Genomic DNA, 17,246 nt, shown 5'->3' on the forward strand with positions numbered 1-17,246 from the left:
GTTAATTGTTTAGTTTTAAAATGTACCTAAGCATAAATGGAAGGACAAATATGGGATGTTGGGCAACACATTTCCATGTTAGACACATTAAGGAGGTTGATTCTTTTTTGTCATGATAAAAAAAGCCACAAAACCCCCAAACTTTAAATATGAACAAAGGACTCTTAGAGGGGAGTTTGGAGGGTTTTTTTAAGTGGGAAGAAAATAATTCTTCTGTAGAAAACTGTTTTATACATCTTATCACAAGTGAGTAAAGCTTTCAGAGACTTGTTAGAATCAAACAAAATAACTAAAAGACACAAATAGATTTAAAACAAAACCCAGTGAAGCCTAGTTTCTAGTGCAACAATGGACCAGTCTGGCCCTCCCGTTGATTCCTTGGATATCAGCAGTACTATGAGGTAAGAAGTAGTTCTATGCTTTTTTGCTCCAGAGGTCACAGAATTTTTTAGATGCAATTACCATGCTTTTAATTCAGATGCTTTAAAGGTTTCACAAATCGCCTTCAACTCATTTAGCTGAGCTATGCAAATCATCGAAGTATGCTTATTTCTCTGTGCAGCAGCTTTTGGTTGAAGATGGTTGAGGTATAATGGTCTCTGAACTGACTCTGTATGGACATTCCTTAATTATTAATGAAATAATATGCATGAAAGTCTGAAAATATACATACGTTGTACATCTGCCATGCTAAAATCTTGAAAGGTTGCAGTAAAGCTGCCATGCTGAATACTTCCAAATTAGATAATTTTAAAATTAAATATAGAAAGCTGTTTAGCAAATGTAAAATTCACTTTGTGCTTCTTAGAGGCCTTTTATGTGTTTTAGTTGGCCTGGTGACTTTAAGAACACACAATATAACTGACAGCCCTTGCAGCCTTTAATGTTGTTTGGGTTTTTTTTCCATGTTTTTTCAGATGAATGCTCACTTAACAATGGTGGATGTAGCCATCAATGTTCTGTGGTTCCTGGAGGAAGAATTGTGTGCTCCTGCCCTGCAGGATTCAGTCTTACTATAGACAACAAAACTTGTGAGATTATGGATTACTGTACCAAGCACCTTAAGTGTAGTCAAGTATGTGAACAGCATAAAAATACTGTCAAGTGCTCATGTTATGAAGGCTGGAAGCTCAGTAAGGATGGAGAAAATTGTGTTAGTACTGGTAAGTTGAAATTCAGTGTATTTTCAGTATTCCAGATGTTAATAGCTGTTATGTCCATTTAGGGAGAGGCTAGTTCCTTTTTTTAAATAAGAAATATAGGCTCGGATTATCCAAATGTGGGGCTGATAATCTGAAGAATTTATTAAGGCTGTCACTATTCTTAATGCAGGATGAAGGGGTATTGCAATATTAGTTCATTGCTTATAAGACTTTCTAAGAATGCTAATACCAAATAATTTTTAAGCTGTTTGAAGTTTTATAGTTTTTATGTATATTTACAATGCAGAGGATATACATATATGTGTGTATATATGTGTGGAATATGGAGAATTTATTATGTATTTTGAGGAAATGGATCAATCTGACAGCATGATGCTGATCAATGTATTACTTGAGGGTTCAGAACTCTAATTTTGAACGTGCATGGACACACATAGTCAATTATCTGCTGCCTGTTAGCATTGCACAATTTAAGCTTTTTTTTTTTTTCACCTATGACATTCTAGTACTTGTTTTCCGACATCAGGAAGCCTGTTCAGGTCACTAATCAAGAAAGCCAACATAAACCGAAGCAGGAGAGGGGAATGCATTCCCCTCATTCACTTTTGATATGTAGTGAAGCATAATTTAGAAATTGTGTTAGGGGTGTCTTTTTTCAAGTGCAGTGTAGCGTGTAAAACACAAACATGTATATACAATATCAACTGTCTTCATTTCTTTACCTGCCCTCTAGGGAGTTAAGACACATTGATTTAGTTGTCTAGATTTTCAAAATTTCAGTTTATGATTCTCTGATATTTTTATTCTTTATTATTTTTATTCTTTAATAGTCTCTTACCAATTCTGAGTAGAAATATCTCCCAAACTGTCTATCACTTATTTGGGTTTTTCATGATTCAGTAGATACCATGATGAAGATATTCTTGATTTATTCCGGGTACTCAGCACTTTCTCACATGATTCACATGAAAAAAAACCTAAAACAGTAAGCTGGAAATAAAAGCCCGAGTTTCCTATTGCTAGTCACCTGAAATAATTTAGTAGTTGGCAGTTAATTTAATGGTCCATATTTCAGAAAAAGAAAATTCTAATCTTTCTTTTGACAATGTTTGAGCTAATTTGCACAACATTTTAGACCTTCGTTACAGTAGTAATGAAGCCCATAACTTACTTATGGTCAAAATACCTATTGAATGTAATAAAAATAATGTTTTCCTTTGCAAAACAATGAATAATTAAAATTTAGTTTTATATCACGGATGTTCTCTTAAAGTGCTTTTCACAAATGCTGATGAATAACACATCTTGCCTTCGAGCTATTTTTTTAATTCATTAAGAATGTGGTTTAAATTAATCAGTCTGGAATAACTGTTGTTATAATTACCAGAATGATCTCCAAATTGAGTCTTTGTCTCCATAATTGTTACTGTCATATGTAAATAGTTACTACTACAGTATGAGATCAGGAAGGTATGTTGTTCAGACGTTACTGAGCTATGCTGATAGTAGACTGTCAAATCATGTTTCACTGGCATATTACTGTGGTTTTGTATATCTGAACTTTATTGCTATAAACGTCTTTATGTCACTGTGTTATTCTTATTCTCATTGACTTTTGATCAATCTGATTTGTTTTATTATGGACATTTTCAGTAATTCAAAAAATGCATTATTACTGAATTACAGAAAGGAAAGAATTAAAAACATTAAAGACAGTGTTGGTAACTTGGTGGAGGAAAGCTTAAAAAACATAAAGCAAATAGAAATTGCCAGTATTTGGAAGCTAAGAAAAAAAAAAACCAACCAAACAAAAAAAACCAAAAAAAAACCAACCCAAAAACGAAATATACTCACTTGTGCTGAAAAATGAGACTAGTTTCTCAGTTTTTCTTAAGCCCATGAGATTTCTGCTTAATGTTTACTGATGTTGGTAAGAATCTGAAGTTACAAATTGATTTTTATAGATTTTCTCTAAGAATGTAATATTAAATATATGATCTGAGACCGGTGATATCAGCTGGTATAAAGAAAAATTATACCTTTCTTTATAAACCATAAAGATATTATCCTAATGCCATCAAAGCTGCAACACAATTATTCCATATTAAATAGGACACACGCTTTTATAGTCACTAATGATCTTGGTCCCTTTCAGTTTACTTCATTTGAAAGACATGATAAATACTCTGAAGGACAGATCCTCTGATACTTTAGTTTTGACTGTGAGCAACATTTTAGTAAAGCAAGCCAATTTTGGTCTCATTTGTGAATCTTTTAGCCTGCAAATGTCCATACCATTTACGTCTCTGTGCATGAGATCTTAAATGAGTATTACATGAAAGCTTCTTTATTTTATACTATTACAAATAGAGTTCAAAGTGATCTTGAAGATAAACAGTCCCCCAAATGCCAAACTGCTTCTTCAATATAATACCAGTTGGTATAAAGTAATTCTTAGAACAGCCATAGTGATTTAAAATGCCTTGAATTGGGAGTAGGTGCATATTATATTAGAGCAGTAAGTAATAATCCTTTTTCCAGGAGAAAAAAAAAACTCAGAGGAAAATTATTACCTTGCCCTTAGCTACATTTTTTATTTTTTCTATCTAAAATAGCACTTTCCTATATACAGTCAAATGTACAATCTTATTGACATCATGGAGACGTGGTGGGATGGCTCCTATGACTGGAGTGTTGGAATGGATGGATACCAGCTCTTCAGGAAGGACAGGCAGGGGAGACAAGGAGTGGGGGTCACTCTCTATGTCAGTGACCAACTGGAGTGCACGGAGCTCTGCCTGGGGATGGATGAGGAGCCAACCGAGAGCTTATGGGTCAGGATTCAAGGGAGGACAGGGATAGGAGACGTTGTAGTGGGATTCCGCTACAGACCTGACCAGGAAGACCAAGTGGATGAGGCCCTCCATAGACAGACAGGAGGAGCCTCATATTCACAAGCCCTGGTCCTCATGGGGGACTTCAACCACCCCGATATCTGTTGGAGGGAGAACACAGCAGGGCTGTTGATGATAACTTCCTTCTCCAAGTGATAGAGGAGCCAAAGAGGAGAGGTGCTATGCTGGACCTTGTTCTCACCAACAAGGAGGTGCTTGTGGGGAATATGAAGCTCAAGACAGCCTTGGCTGCAGTCACCATGAAATGGTGGAGTTCAAGATCCGTAGGGCAGCAAGGAGGGTGTGCAACAAGCTCACTACCCTGGACTTCAAGAGAGCAGACTTTGGCCTCTTCAGGCATCTGCTTGGCAGAGTACCATGGGATAAAGCTCTGGAGGGAAGAGGGGCCCAAGAAAGCTGGTTAATGTTCAAGGATCACCTCCTCCAAGCTCAGGATTGATGGATCCCAACAAAGAGGAAGTCAGCCAAAAACACCAGAAGGCCTGCTTGGATGAACAAGGAGCTCCTGGACAAGCTCAAACACAAAAAGGAAGCCTACAGAGGGTGAAAGCAAGGACAGGTAGCCTGGGAGGAATACAGACAAACTGTGAGCAGTCAGGGGTCAGGTTAGGAGAGCCAAAGCCCTGAGAGAATTAAATCTGGCCAGGGATGTCAAGTGCAACAAGAAAAGCTTCTGTAGGTATGCCAGTGATAAAAGGAAGATTAGGGAAAATGTGAGCCCTCTCCAGAAGGAAATGGGAGACCTGGTCACCTGGGATATGGAGAAGGCTGAGATTCTTAACTTCTTTGCCTCGGTCTGCACTGGCAAGTGCTCCAGCCACACCACCCATGTTGCAGAAGGCAAGATCAGGTTCATGACTGTCTAAGGAACCTGAAGGTGCACAAGTCCATGGGACCTGATGAGATGCATCTGTGGGTCCTGAGGGACCTGACAGATGAAGTGGCTCAGCCACTGTCCATCATATTTGAGAAGTCTTGGCAGTCAGGTGAAGTTCCTGCTGACAGGAAAAGGGGAAACATAACCCCCATTTTTAAAAAGGGAAAAAATGAAAACCCAGGGAACTACAGGCCAGACGGTCTCACATCTGTGCCTGGCAAGATCATGGAGCAGATCCTCCTGGAAAACTATTCCAGGACACATGGAAAATAAAGAGGTGATTTGTGACAGCCAGCATGGCTTCCCTAAGGGCAAATCATGCCTGACAAATTTGGTGGCTTTCTACAACTGGGTACAGTGCTGGTGGATAAAGGAAGAGCAACTGATGTCATCTACCTGGACTAGTGCAAAGCATGTGACACTGTCCTGCACAACGTCCTTGTGTCTAAATTGGAGAGACATGGAGCTGATGGCTGGACCACTCAGGGGATAAGGAATTGGCTGAGTGGTCGCACTCAAAGGGTTGCGGTCAACACCTCGATGTCCAAGTGGAGAGCAGTGACGAGTGGTGTTCCTCAGGGGTTGGTGTTGTGACTGGTGCTGTTTAACATCTTTGTTGGCGACATGGACAGTGGGATCGAGTGCACCCTCAGCAAGTTTGCTGATGACACCGAGCTGTGTGCTGCCGTCAACACGCTGGAGGGAAGGGATGTGCCATCCAGATGGACCTGGACAGGCTGGAGAGGTGGGACCGTGCAAACCTCATGGAGTTCAACAAGGCCAAGGGAAAGGTCCTGCCCATGGGTCAGGGCAATCCCAAACACAAATCCAGGCTGGGTCATGAGTGGATTGAGAGCAGCCCTGCGGAGAAGGACTTGGGGGTATTAGTGGATGGAAAACTGACTGTGAGACAGCAATGTGCACTCACAGCCCTGAAAGCCAACCATGTCCTGGGCTGCATCAAGAGCAGTGTGACCAGCAGGTCGAGGGGAGGGGGGGGCATTCTCCCCATCTACTCTGCTCTTGTGAGACACCCCCCCTGCAGTGCTGTGTCCAGCTCTGGGGGCACCAACATCAGAAGGACATGGGCCTGCTCAAGCGGGTCCAGAGGAGGACACGAAGATGCTCAGGGGGCTGGAGCACCTCCCCTGTGAGGACAGGCTGAGAGAGTTGGGGGTGTTCAGCCTGGAGAAGAGAAGGCTCCAGGGAGACCTTATAGCGGCCTTCCAGTACTTAAAGGGGCTACAGGAAAGATGGGGGGTACTCTTGATCAGGGTGTGTAGGTATAGGATGGGGCGTAATGGTTTTACACTGGCAGAGGGTAGATTTAGATTAGCTGTAAGGAAGAAATTCTTCCCTGTGAAGGTGGTGAGACACTGGCACAGGTTTCCCAGAGAAGCTGTGGCTGCCCCCTCCCTGGAAGGGTTCAAGGCCGGGTTGGATGGGGCTTTGGGCAACCTGGGCTAGTGGAAGGTGTCCCTGCCCATGGCAGGGGGGTTTGAACTGGGTGATCTTTAAGGTCCCTTCCAACTGAAACCATTCTATGATTTTATGATTTCACTAGTACACAACAATGATGTCTAAAGTTAGTATGCAGTACTTTTTCAAAATACTGTAAAAATATTTACTTGAGTGTCCATCAGCAATCTCTTGGGAATATGAATGCTGAAAATACAGTAATGTGTGTTGGTTTTTTTATGGCATATCAGAATCAAATAGTGTATTTGTTAGAGGGAACTAATGAATTATCAGAGAAATATAATGAGTTATGGAATAACTATATAGAAACAAATTGCTTGAATTGAGCCATTCTTTTCTTTTTAGTTTTTCATTGTCTTAGTTTCCCTTTCTCCCTTATTTCTGCTTATTTTCTCTTCATTTATTGAGGGGTTTAGTTTTGTTGTGTTTTTCTCCTTCAGAGTTTCTTCACTTTCCATATGTCTTGTTTTCATTTAGTTTGCTTTTTGCTGTTCTGGTATGTATGTTGTTACATTACTGACTTCCCAAAGACTAAATGTTTCATTCACGTTTTAATTTGTATTGATTGAACTAAAAGTATGCTACAGAGCTCCATTATTCAGATAGAAAGTCAATATAAATTATATATTTTCATACCCTTCTTCCTTGTTTCTCTTGGAGCATATTTGAAAGTAAGTTGTGCTGATATATTACACCTGAAATCTTTTAGATGGTAATAGGCATACAGAAAAAAAAAAACCTGTTCGTGAAAGATATTTATATTTCATGTTTATATTCAGCCTTTCAGAATTTAGTATAATAAAAGTTATATGAACTCTAAAACGCTTAGCTTAGTATAGATTCAGTTAAAAATCACTGTCAACCTTTTCTAAGCTGTGTGAACTCTTTTATATCACTAGATATATTTATTTGGAAAAGAGGATGATGTGTCTATATGTTTAACTTGTTTTAAATTCAATTGTGTTATAATTTCCAGATAGCTTTCAGTACTAAAATGAAGGGGGGAAAAAACAAAACAAAAAAAGGATAGTCCATTCCTCTGTGAGCAATGTCAGACTATTAATGAGGTGGTTTTTTGGACTCTTTATGAAGCTGTAACTTTTCTTTGATGTAAATTTCATAAAAACACTGTGTAGGTTGCTTGCTGTGCTGCTGTTGTTACAGTAAGTTTCAATGAAACAGTAAGCTTCAGTTAAATTATTTCTTGGGGAAAAATGCTAAAATTAAAACCACTGGAAAGGGTGAAGCATTGTTCTTTCTCTACAGTCTTTTTTGAGTATGTTGTTTAGGCAGTTTTCTTCTATCAGAATTTTTTCTTACAACTCTTAATGTAGTTCATGCTTTATGTTTGTATCATGTTTTGCCTATGTGGTAAAACAGCTTGCTGCAGTCATGAAATTAAAAGGTAGAGAAGTGTATGATTTTTCTCTAATAAATTATCAATTACTTTTCTTTAAAAAAAGCTTTAAAGAATGAAATCAATAAGCATTACATTGAATTGAGTGAAGGTGAGATTTTATGAAAATACTTAATCAGTTGGTAAAATAAAGAGTATTTGCTCTCAATTTCCATAAGAGGAATCAAGTAGGAAAATAACATCAGATTTTTTGCTTTGTAGGGTGATGGAAGCATAACCTTAAATAAAAATTATTCAGTTCAGTATGAAAATTCTTATTCAGTATAATATAGCTCATTTTATAGAGTCATTGAATTATAAGGTTGGAAGAAAAGTCAAAGGCTATCTAATACTGCTGCTGTTTGTCTGTTTTCAAGAAACATTCAGTGGTGAACTCCAAGTTTCCCAGGGGTGAGATGTTTCAGTGCCTCACTCTCCTTAAGATTTTTTTTTTCTAGTCTTTCTGAGTCTTCCTGCTCCAGTGTAAGCCTTTAATACTTGGCCTACTTGTTATTTATATAAAACCCAAGATTTTTCCCAATTTCAATTCATCAGTCTTTTATGTCTTCGGAGATTTTTATGTACTTTCACTCATCATCTTGTTCCTCTTTTTTTTTTTTTTTTTTAGACTAAGCAATTCCAGATTGTTTATTCTTTCCTTGCAGGCCATGCTTTCTAGATCTCTTGCAACACTTGCTGATTTCCTCTTGCATTCCTGTAGCTGATTCACATTCTTCTTTGAGCCATGCTCTACAACAGTGTTATAGACTGTTTTCACCAAAGCTTAGGGGGAGGGAGTGGAGGGGTTATGTCATATTTATTTCAACTGCAAACCTTGAATTGACTTTATTTACAGTGCCATGCCATTGTTGATCTAATTTTCTAGATTTTTTCAACTTAGTTTTATGCAGCTTATTATCCTTGAAATATGGTATTTAGTATACATACAATAATAGGGGGAGTCGGGCAGTGGTAAGTAAAATTCTAGACTGCTTCAGTCATCCAGACTGTGGTGATTGATTGCTACATTATGTAAAGCGGAGTGGTGGCTGGACTCTGGCTCACAGCCCACCAGCCAGGCAATAATTACTGCTGTAGAGAAGCCTGTGTAAAACTGGTTTCTGTCTGCTTTCTGAATTCTTTCCAGAGAAATTTTGCACTGTGATGCAGTGTCTCTTGTTTGTTGCAACATCTATCATTCTTTTGCTTTATGTTGTATCACATCTGTGACCTGACTGTATATCAGCCACAATCACCAAGGATCTGAATTTACATCTTTGCATTGTTATGGGAAGGGTAAGAAAGAGCAGGACAAAAAGCAGCATATGACCTGCTCATTTAAATCAAAGTGTCCAAAAAAACAAAATGGTATTACTTTGCCTACACATATTTACTTGCCAATTTCTCATTGTTGATTTACATTCTCATAGTATTGTACCTTAAATTTGTCAAGATCCCATTGAACACTAATCTTTTTCATCAGTGTGCTTGATAATTTGCGCCATAGGTTATGTAGCTTAAACTAGACTTCCTCTATGCTGAATGAAAAAAATATCCAACATAGCAGAGACTTATCAGGTTTCTTTTTCTTTCCATTGTGGTATTAATTACTGAGATACATAAAAGAAGCTACTGGTTAAGTCCATCATGTGTGTTCTTATGCACTGGAGTTGCCTAAAAAACAGCCTGTCAGTATGGTCTCCTGCATAATAGCTGCCAATTTATCAGAAATTGGGAAGTGCCATTAAAGTGTTTCTCAGGTTCCGATAACTGGTACTTGTAAAGTAGCTACTAATGTCACAGATCTTGTTCTTCATTAAATTATTTAACTGCTACAGAGCTTTGAAAAATTGGCTTTGCAGAAAGTCATTCATTGCTTTAACAAATAGGAGACTCATTTGGAAAGTCCAAGCCAGACTATGAACAAGTACTTCAAGAGCAGAAACATAGCTCTACTGAGGTACCTGATTAACTTAAAACATCATAGATAATGTAATCTGTATGTGCAGTGGTTATCAAGAGAAGAACCTGAAATTAATCTTTTTGATAGGAGATATATAAGTATCCTTTCTATTCGGTGATAATTTCTGAAACCTTTTCTTTGAATATTTTAGAAGAACGTTACAATATTGCCTATTGCCATCAACCAACAATGATCTGTCTTTTAAATAAAATGGTGGCTTAATTGTATGGAAAAGAAAAACCACAGTGTCACTTGTGTACATTTGTGTACATTGGAACCACTGTAGGACAAAACTGGGTGGGCGGCAGGGGGAATAAAGCTATCTACTTTCCCACAGAAAAGGACTGAACAGTTTCTTGAAGTGAATATACCAAGTTGATTCAACATTTTACAGAATCCAATTTTTGTCTGTCTTGTTTGTTTTTTTAACACAGCTACTTGTTGGAAAACTTTTCCTAATCTAAAATATATATAATATGTAGTAAAAAAAAAAATCAATTTTATATATATGGTTGACCCATGCAGACAGCGCTTAGAGATACTTCTATATAATTTGATATAAACTCACAGGCACAAATAATCTAACGTTAATTGAATAACGAAGGAAGGGGAACTTTAGTGGTAGTTGGATTTCTCATAGGGTCTATCAGTAAGCATATAAAATGTTCATTTCCATGCTTGATAGTTTGGGATGAGGTGTTTCTTTTGGCACATCAGTTGAAAACAGAAGGTACATTATATATACTCAAAAAGTACCTTATTTATATTTTAGTAAATTGTTTTGACTAACTGGCATATGAAACAATGTATATTTAATGGATTAATTTTTCTGAAACTTTTGAGAAAACAGATTTTAATTTTGGTAACATGCTTAAAGATCTAATTATGGACTCCTTGTGGTAGAACTATAAAACATGGTTCAATAGTTGAGTTTGATATTCCCAAATTAATTGTTTAATATCTCTAGTTGTGATCAAAGATAATGCTGGAAGGGAGAAGTGAGAAGTCTGTGGGACTAAAAATGTATTTGAAAGACTCCTTATCAGAAGATGAATTGTTTTAATCATCTGTCTCCTGATAAAATATTCTGTTGTTCTTATTCCTCCTGTTGTTAATATCAATATGTAACAATATCTTCTTTATTATTCTTTTGAAATGTATTATGTTCTGCTTCCAGATCCATTTGAGGCTTTCATAATTTTTTCTATTCGACATGAGATCAGAAAAATTGATCTTCACAAACGTGACTACAGCCTCTTAGTTCCTGGTTTAAGAAATACCATAGCACTTGATTTTCATTTCAGTCAGAGTTTACTGTACTGGACAGATGTGGTAGAGGACAAAATTTACAGAGGCAAGCTCTCTGATACTGGAGGTATGAATTTAATCTTTAATTTCTTAACAGTAAGAACAACTGCAGTTACAGAGTGTTAGTCCCGATAAATCGTAACTGAGCTACCATTCACAGAAACAGAATTTATGATGGCATTCTGCCTTTAAAAAGGTGTATATCTAAATCGTACTTGAGGTAGAGTTAGAAGAAGACTTTTTGTTACAAAAGTTTCCTTTTGTAATAGGCTAGAGGGGGAAAAAAATGGCAAATGCAAAGGGCTGATATTTCTTTCTGGTCCATTGAATGCAATATTGATTTTGTTCACTTTTTGTAATTTACCTTCTCCTTATTAAAAAGTATAAGAATTTATCAGATGTCTGATAAATTATCTGCTCTCACTAGATGAAAGATTTTGCTTCATAATTTTATAGCATTCAGAAAGACTTGTTCTTTGTCCTGGTGACATAATTATAGCCTATAACTCAATATAATCTCATAACCTATACAAAAGTGTTTCTACAAAATGTTCTTTGTTGAAGTATATATTCAGGTGCTTTCATTCCTGCATGAGCTAACAGGCATAAACAGGTTTTACTTGCTTCTGTAGAAGTTCATATATGCATTCATGTGTATGTTCTCTGACATGTTTGGGTTTTGTTTTCTGGGGTTTTTTCTTCTCCTTAGTAGACCAGGGAAGTAATATCCTACACTGATAAGTATGTAAAGACAGCCAAAGACTTGATACTTTTCATTAATGGTTAGGGTGTTTGTATGAAACCAGTAAGGTAGTCTGTTGTCATCACTCTCTATTATTATCACAGTATACCAGAATCCAAGTAAATTTTGTGCTGTATTTAAAAAAAAAAAAACCAAACAAAAAAACCAAACAAACCACTTACTCCCTCAGTCTTGCAGCTGTCAAGAACTGCCTTGCATCTGCAAAAATTACTGTGCCTTCCTGGAAGTTCTGAGGGCTAGCAGAGTGCTTCTGTAGTTTCCCTTTGTGTGAAAAATTTTGAGACCTTCCAGATGAAGTATTTGTTGGGAAGAGCTGCTAGTAAAGAGTGACAGTATGAATTGTAGAGCTTTTCAAAGTGTTTAGTCCAAACAGCTTTCTCCTTCCGATTTCTGTCTTCATCACAATCTTTCAGTTTTCTCTTTTTCTGATTGAGAAAAAACTGAAATAGAGCTGCATGATTTTTGTCTAATATGTCTAGTCACTGGGAGGCAATGCATGAGCATGTCCTTCACAGATGCTGCAGAAGAGGTCGCTGGTAACAGGGCACATGTACATCTCCTGTATTGTTCTGCATGTGATATCTGAGCTTTTGAAAAAGTTTCAGAACTTTATTTACTAAAGCATCAGAGAACTAAAAATTTCTGTTACTGTGGAATGAAGTTTATTTGGATAACTTCCAAAAGTGTATTTATTTGCAACAGTCTATCACATTTGTAAATAAAAAAATATAAGGTGGAACAAGTATTATCATCTGTCAAATTAATCAAGAATTCACTCCAAGAGCATATGATAGACTTGTATATGCATATTCCTTATATCAGACTCTATAATTTATCCTTTAAGACTCTTTTTCCTCCTCCTTTCTTTTTTAAGGTGTTAGTGCCATTGAGGTGGTAGTACAACATGGTCTGGCCACACCTGAAGGTCTTACTGTAGATTGGATTGCAGGAAACATCTACTGGATAGACAGCAATTTGGACCAAATTGAAGTAGCAAAACTAGATGGCACTTTGAGAACAACATTAATAGCAGGAGCTATGGAACATCCGAGGGCTATTGCTTTGGATCCCAGATATGGGTAATTATAGAGATTGCTTTTTCATGTTGCAAAGTACTTTAAAGATAGAGGTTTAAATATGAAATTGTTTGATTTCAGTTTTTGCTGTGTGTTATAGTTCCCAAGTTATCTTTAATAGTCCTTGATAGTATATTTTGAATGAAACACAATCCATTATTAGTGTATTTTGCCCCAGTGAAAAGGGTTAAGAAAAGGTAAGTTGGGAAATATAGGGATCTAGTTGGTAAATTACTTCTCTTGCTATATGATTGTTTCATTTAATTTTTTTAATGTGGATGATGGTAACTGTAGCTTCTGGTCTAACCTTCCTGTGTGGTTAATGAACAGATTTAGGTATTGCCAAGGTGATTCATCTCGCTTAGAGACTGATTTTTTGGTGGGACTATAAAAGTATAGTTTAGACATTACTGGAAGACTAAAAGTTGAGTGAAGTAAATCCCACCTTTTGTGTCTGGCTCTCCATCTTTAAAGTGGAGATAATGCTTGCCAACTTCTGTCAGTAAGTTTTCTACCTATTGATAAGGGATATGCTATAAACTGGAATATTATTAATCATAAGCAACCGAGTGCAGTAGATACAGCCTACTACCATAAGTATGTATTTTATCTAATGCCTGTCATAATTGTTTCTAATAAATATTAGAATGTTTTTATAACATCAAGCAAAATATTAATTAAAACAGGCCCAAACTTGGTGTTTAAAAAAAGTATGCTTAAATTAAAATATTCCCTGATTTTGGTAATATGCTAACAAAATAAAAACTGTTTTTCCATAAAGTGTAATTTTAGCCATCATCAAACATACTAATGTATTTCACAATTCCATTTTAAAATCTTCACAGTAAGAAAACCCACCAATATTAAAACTTTTCTTAGAATATTTTTGCTTCCTCTTAAAATTAGCCTTTCATTTTTTACCTGACCAAAAATGACTCATACACATCATTTATATTAATTTTTACTTCAATAGACAAATCTGGAAGGGAAATAGAACTGTTCATGGAACCCTTAACTCCCTGTTGAGCCAGGTGTCAGTTCTGATTCTGTCTTGAAATTCAGTGTACTACTACAAAAATTTTGGTTCTTGGAGTTAGAGCAGTGTTTTGAGGCTGTATGAAATTGCAAACTTACTACAGAAACCTCACTACCCAGTATTGTGTGTTGCTGGATCCTCTTAGGCCAAAAGGTAATGGTCAACAGCCACATCCTCCTCTCATAATTGTTCTTTCAGAGAGAAGAAAAAAAAACAACCCAGAAATTAAATGTGGCCAAAAAGGGTAATATTTTAATTTTGTTTAGGAGATTGCTATGATCTATCATGTGTCTTCACGGAATTTATTTCAGAAATACAGCTGTGGAAATAAAAATAAAAGTAGATAAAGGTCGCAGTTTCTAGGACCTGAGGTCCCTCTGGGACCTAAACTCTGAATTGGGAAGTACATGCTTTAGTGAGCAAGGGCACTGTCGTCTCGATTCAGATGCTAGAAAGCTTATTTACAGAGTGCATCACTTATCTATAGAGATCTTTAAAGAGGCATCCTGTTGGCAGAAGAATTGGCAGATAAGTTTTTCAAATTAAATGGTTGGGAGGAAAAAAAATCAAATCACCACTCTTCCTGAAACTGAAGGCTTAATCTGCCTTTTGAAAAGCTAGAAGCAATTGTATGCTACATTTTGTTAGAAGTAAGGAAAGAATAAAATCTTTGAACATAGATGGGAACAGCTCCTCAATCTTTTAAGAAATAAATATGAATAAACAAATACTGATTCATAGTAGATGGTTTTGTTAGGCGTTTATCCCAATGGAGGTGCAGCTGCCATAGCTCCATTCCAACCTGCAGTGAGTCTGAACATGTATTCTCAGTCCGCATACTCACAGATGCACGTATAAATAAACATATATACATAAACGCATGTGTGACAACATAGGTCTACACAGGCAGAAATTCAACACTGAGACAAACTGCACTGATGATCTCATCCTGTTAACCACTCTGGCTGTTAAGGATGAAGATCTTTTAGTGGGAAATATATATATCACAGAATCATCAAGGTTGGAGAAGACCTTGAAGCTCCTCCAGTCCAACCATTAACCTCACACTGACCGTTCCCAACTCCACCAGATCCCTCAGCGCTGGATCAACCTGACTCTTCAACCCCTCCAGGGGTGGGGACTTCACCCCTGCCCTGGGCAGCCCATTCCAACACCCAACAATCCCCTCTGGAAAGAAATACTTCCTAAGAGCCAGTCTGACCCTGCCCTGGTGCAACTTGAAGCCATTCCCTCTTGTCCTATTGCTTGTTCCTTGGTTCAAGAGACTCATCCCCAGCTCTCTGCACCCTCCTTTCAGGTAGTTGTAGAGGGTGATGAAGTCTCCCCTCAGCCTCCTATTCTCCAGACTAAACACCCCCAGTTCCCTCAGCCGCTCCTCGTACGACATGTGCTCCAGACCCTTCACCAGCTTCATTGCCCTCCTTTGGACACACTCGAGTAATTCAGTGTCTGTCTGTATGTATATATGTTTATTATATGTATGTATAATGTGGGTTCCTCCAGTAGCTGGGTTTAGACAGCCAGGCCTGGGATCGCTGGGCTGCCCAGCTGCTGGCTCAAGGATGTATGAGCCCCTGAGGCTGCAGGCCCCCCCAGCTGCAGGTAAGGATCCCATCACACACACTGCTGTAGCCAGGTGTGGGCACCTCCTCCTGCCCTGTTGGTCCAGCAGCTAGCCCTGGATCCTGGCTGTCCCTAGAGGTGCACACAACACACACACATACAAATGGGGGTCTCTGACAGGCCCTAGACCTCATGGTCTCTCTGGCAGATGGCCTGGCCCCCTGGTCCCTCTGGTAGCCAGCTCCCCCCAGGTGCCTTGCACCCAGAGGGGCACGTGTCCATCTGGCTGCCAAGCCACTCCTCGCACTCCCCAGTTAGTCTGGATTCGCCTTGGCAGCGCTCACACGCTGACACACGCACCCGCACTCACTCCAGTTGCTGGCACCCCTGAAGTACCAGCCCTGTGACCTGTCATCTGGCTCCAGCCACTGGCACGCAGCTGTCTGTACACACAGCACACACACTGAGTGGAGACCCTCACCCAGGGAGGGAGAAATGGGATTTGGTAGAAAGACAGGCCTTTTTATACCCTTATCCCTCGCTATTTAAATATAGTTTGTACTACTGTTCACAGGCACTAAATGGAGAGGCCTTATTAGAATATATGTTCAGAACTGAAGCTGTCCAATGTTGCTTGTCAAAAGTTTTGTTACAGTCTGACTCTATGCAGTTAGCTTTTTACAACTAATTAAAAGTTTTCTTATCAAAGGTATTCTGTTCCTTTAACAAATAAAAAAAAAATGTGTGTTGCTGAAAACTTAATAAGCTAAGAACAGTTAGAGTGAATTCTTGGCCTTTTGGTGACAGTACTTATGTTACTTAACGAGAAACGTCTTTGGTTATACAGGTGAAAGCTCACCTTATTGGAAAAAAATTAGAGATAGCACATAACTGAGGGAGCCTAACATTCAACACATCTTTTCAGTTTTCTTAGCAAGACTAATCTGTATAAAATTCGTTAGTGACATACCAAAATCTAGAGGTCTTTGTTGGAACGCTCTTAATAATAAATGGAAATCTCTACTTCAGCCTGTTCTTAATCCCTGCTCCCTTAAATCACCTTTCTTCGCTTTCTCCCCTCCCCATCCTCCTAATCTGTGGATTGCTTTCAAAGGGTCTCATTATAAATTTTTTTAATGAGCTGGGTTTCTAATTATGGAAGGAAGACAAGACAAGATGTTACTTGTATTAATGGAAATGAAGAAGGGAATGCTATTAAACTTCAAGTTTTCAAAAACCTTCTTGAGTTTCATGATTGCTCTAACACTAATAATGAAATATTACCTCCCTGTTACCTCAAGGAATTGATATAATTGCCCAAATTAATTTATGTTTATTCCTTTCCTTTAAAAGGTGAATGTTTGAACTTTTTTCCAACTATTGTCTTCTTGAAACATTTCAGTTTATTCTTCATGCTTTAATGTTTTCTTATATCTCTTTTCTTTTCCTTTTTCTCTCATTAGAATTCTGTTTTGGACAGACTGGGATGCAAATTTTCCTCGCATTGAATCCGCTTCCATGAGTGGAGCAGAAAGAAAGATCATATATAAAGATATGGATACTGGAGCCTGGCCTAATGGCCTTACTGTAGATCACTTTGAAAAAAGAATAGTATGGACGGATGCCAGGTGATGTGATAACAGTATTCTAATCCGTTTATAAATTCTTATTCTTACATACAGAAAT

General features: G+C 37.9%; 1 protein-coding gene across 1 annotated transcript in view; it reads left to right on the plus strand.

Annotated features, from left to right (window-relative positions):
- LRP1B (LDL receptor related protein 1B) overlaps window positions 1-17,246 on the plus strand; it is a 750,913-nt gene that overhangs the window by 495,906 nt on the left and 237,761 nt on the right. Inside the window, exons 22-25 of the mRNA XM_074828545.1 lie at window positions 918-1,163; window positions 10,971-11,168; window positions 12,739-12,943; window positions 17,024-17,188. Of these exons, the coding sequence (XP_074684646.1) occupies window positions 918-1,163; window positions 10,971-11,168; window positions 12,739-12,943; window positions 17,024-17,188 (814 nt within the window). The remainder of the gene's footprint in view (window positions 1-917; window positions 1,164-10,970; window positions 11,169-12,738; window positions 12,944-17,023; window positions 17,189-17,246) is intronic.

This window comes from Strix aluco, chromosome 6 (genome assembly GCF_031877795.1).
Source record: "Strix aluco isolate bStrAlu1 chromosome 6, bStrAlu1.hap1, whole genome shotgun sequence".
NCBI lineage: Eukaryota > Metazoa > Chordata > Aves > Strigiformes > Strigidae > Strix > Strix aluco.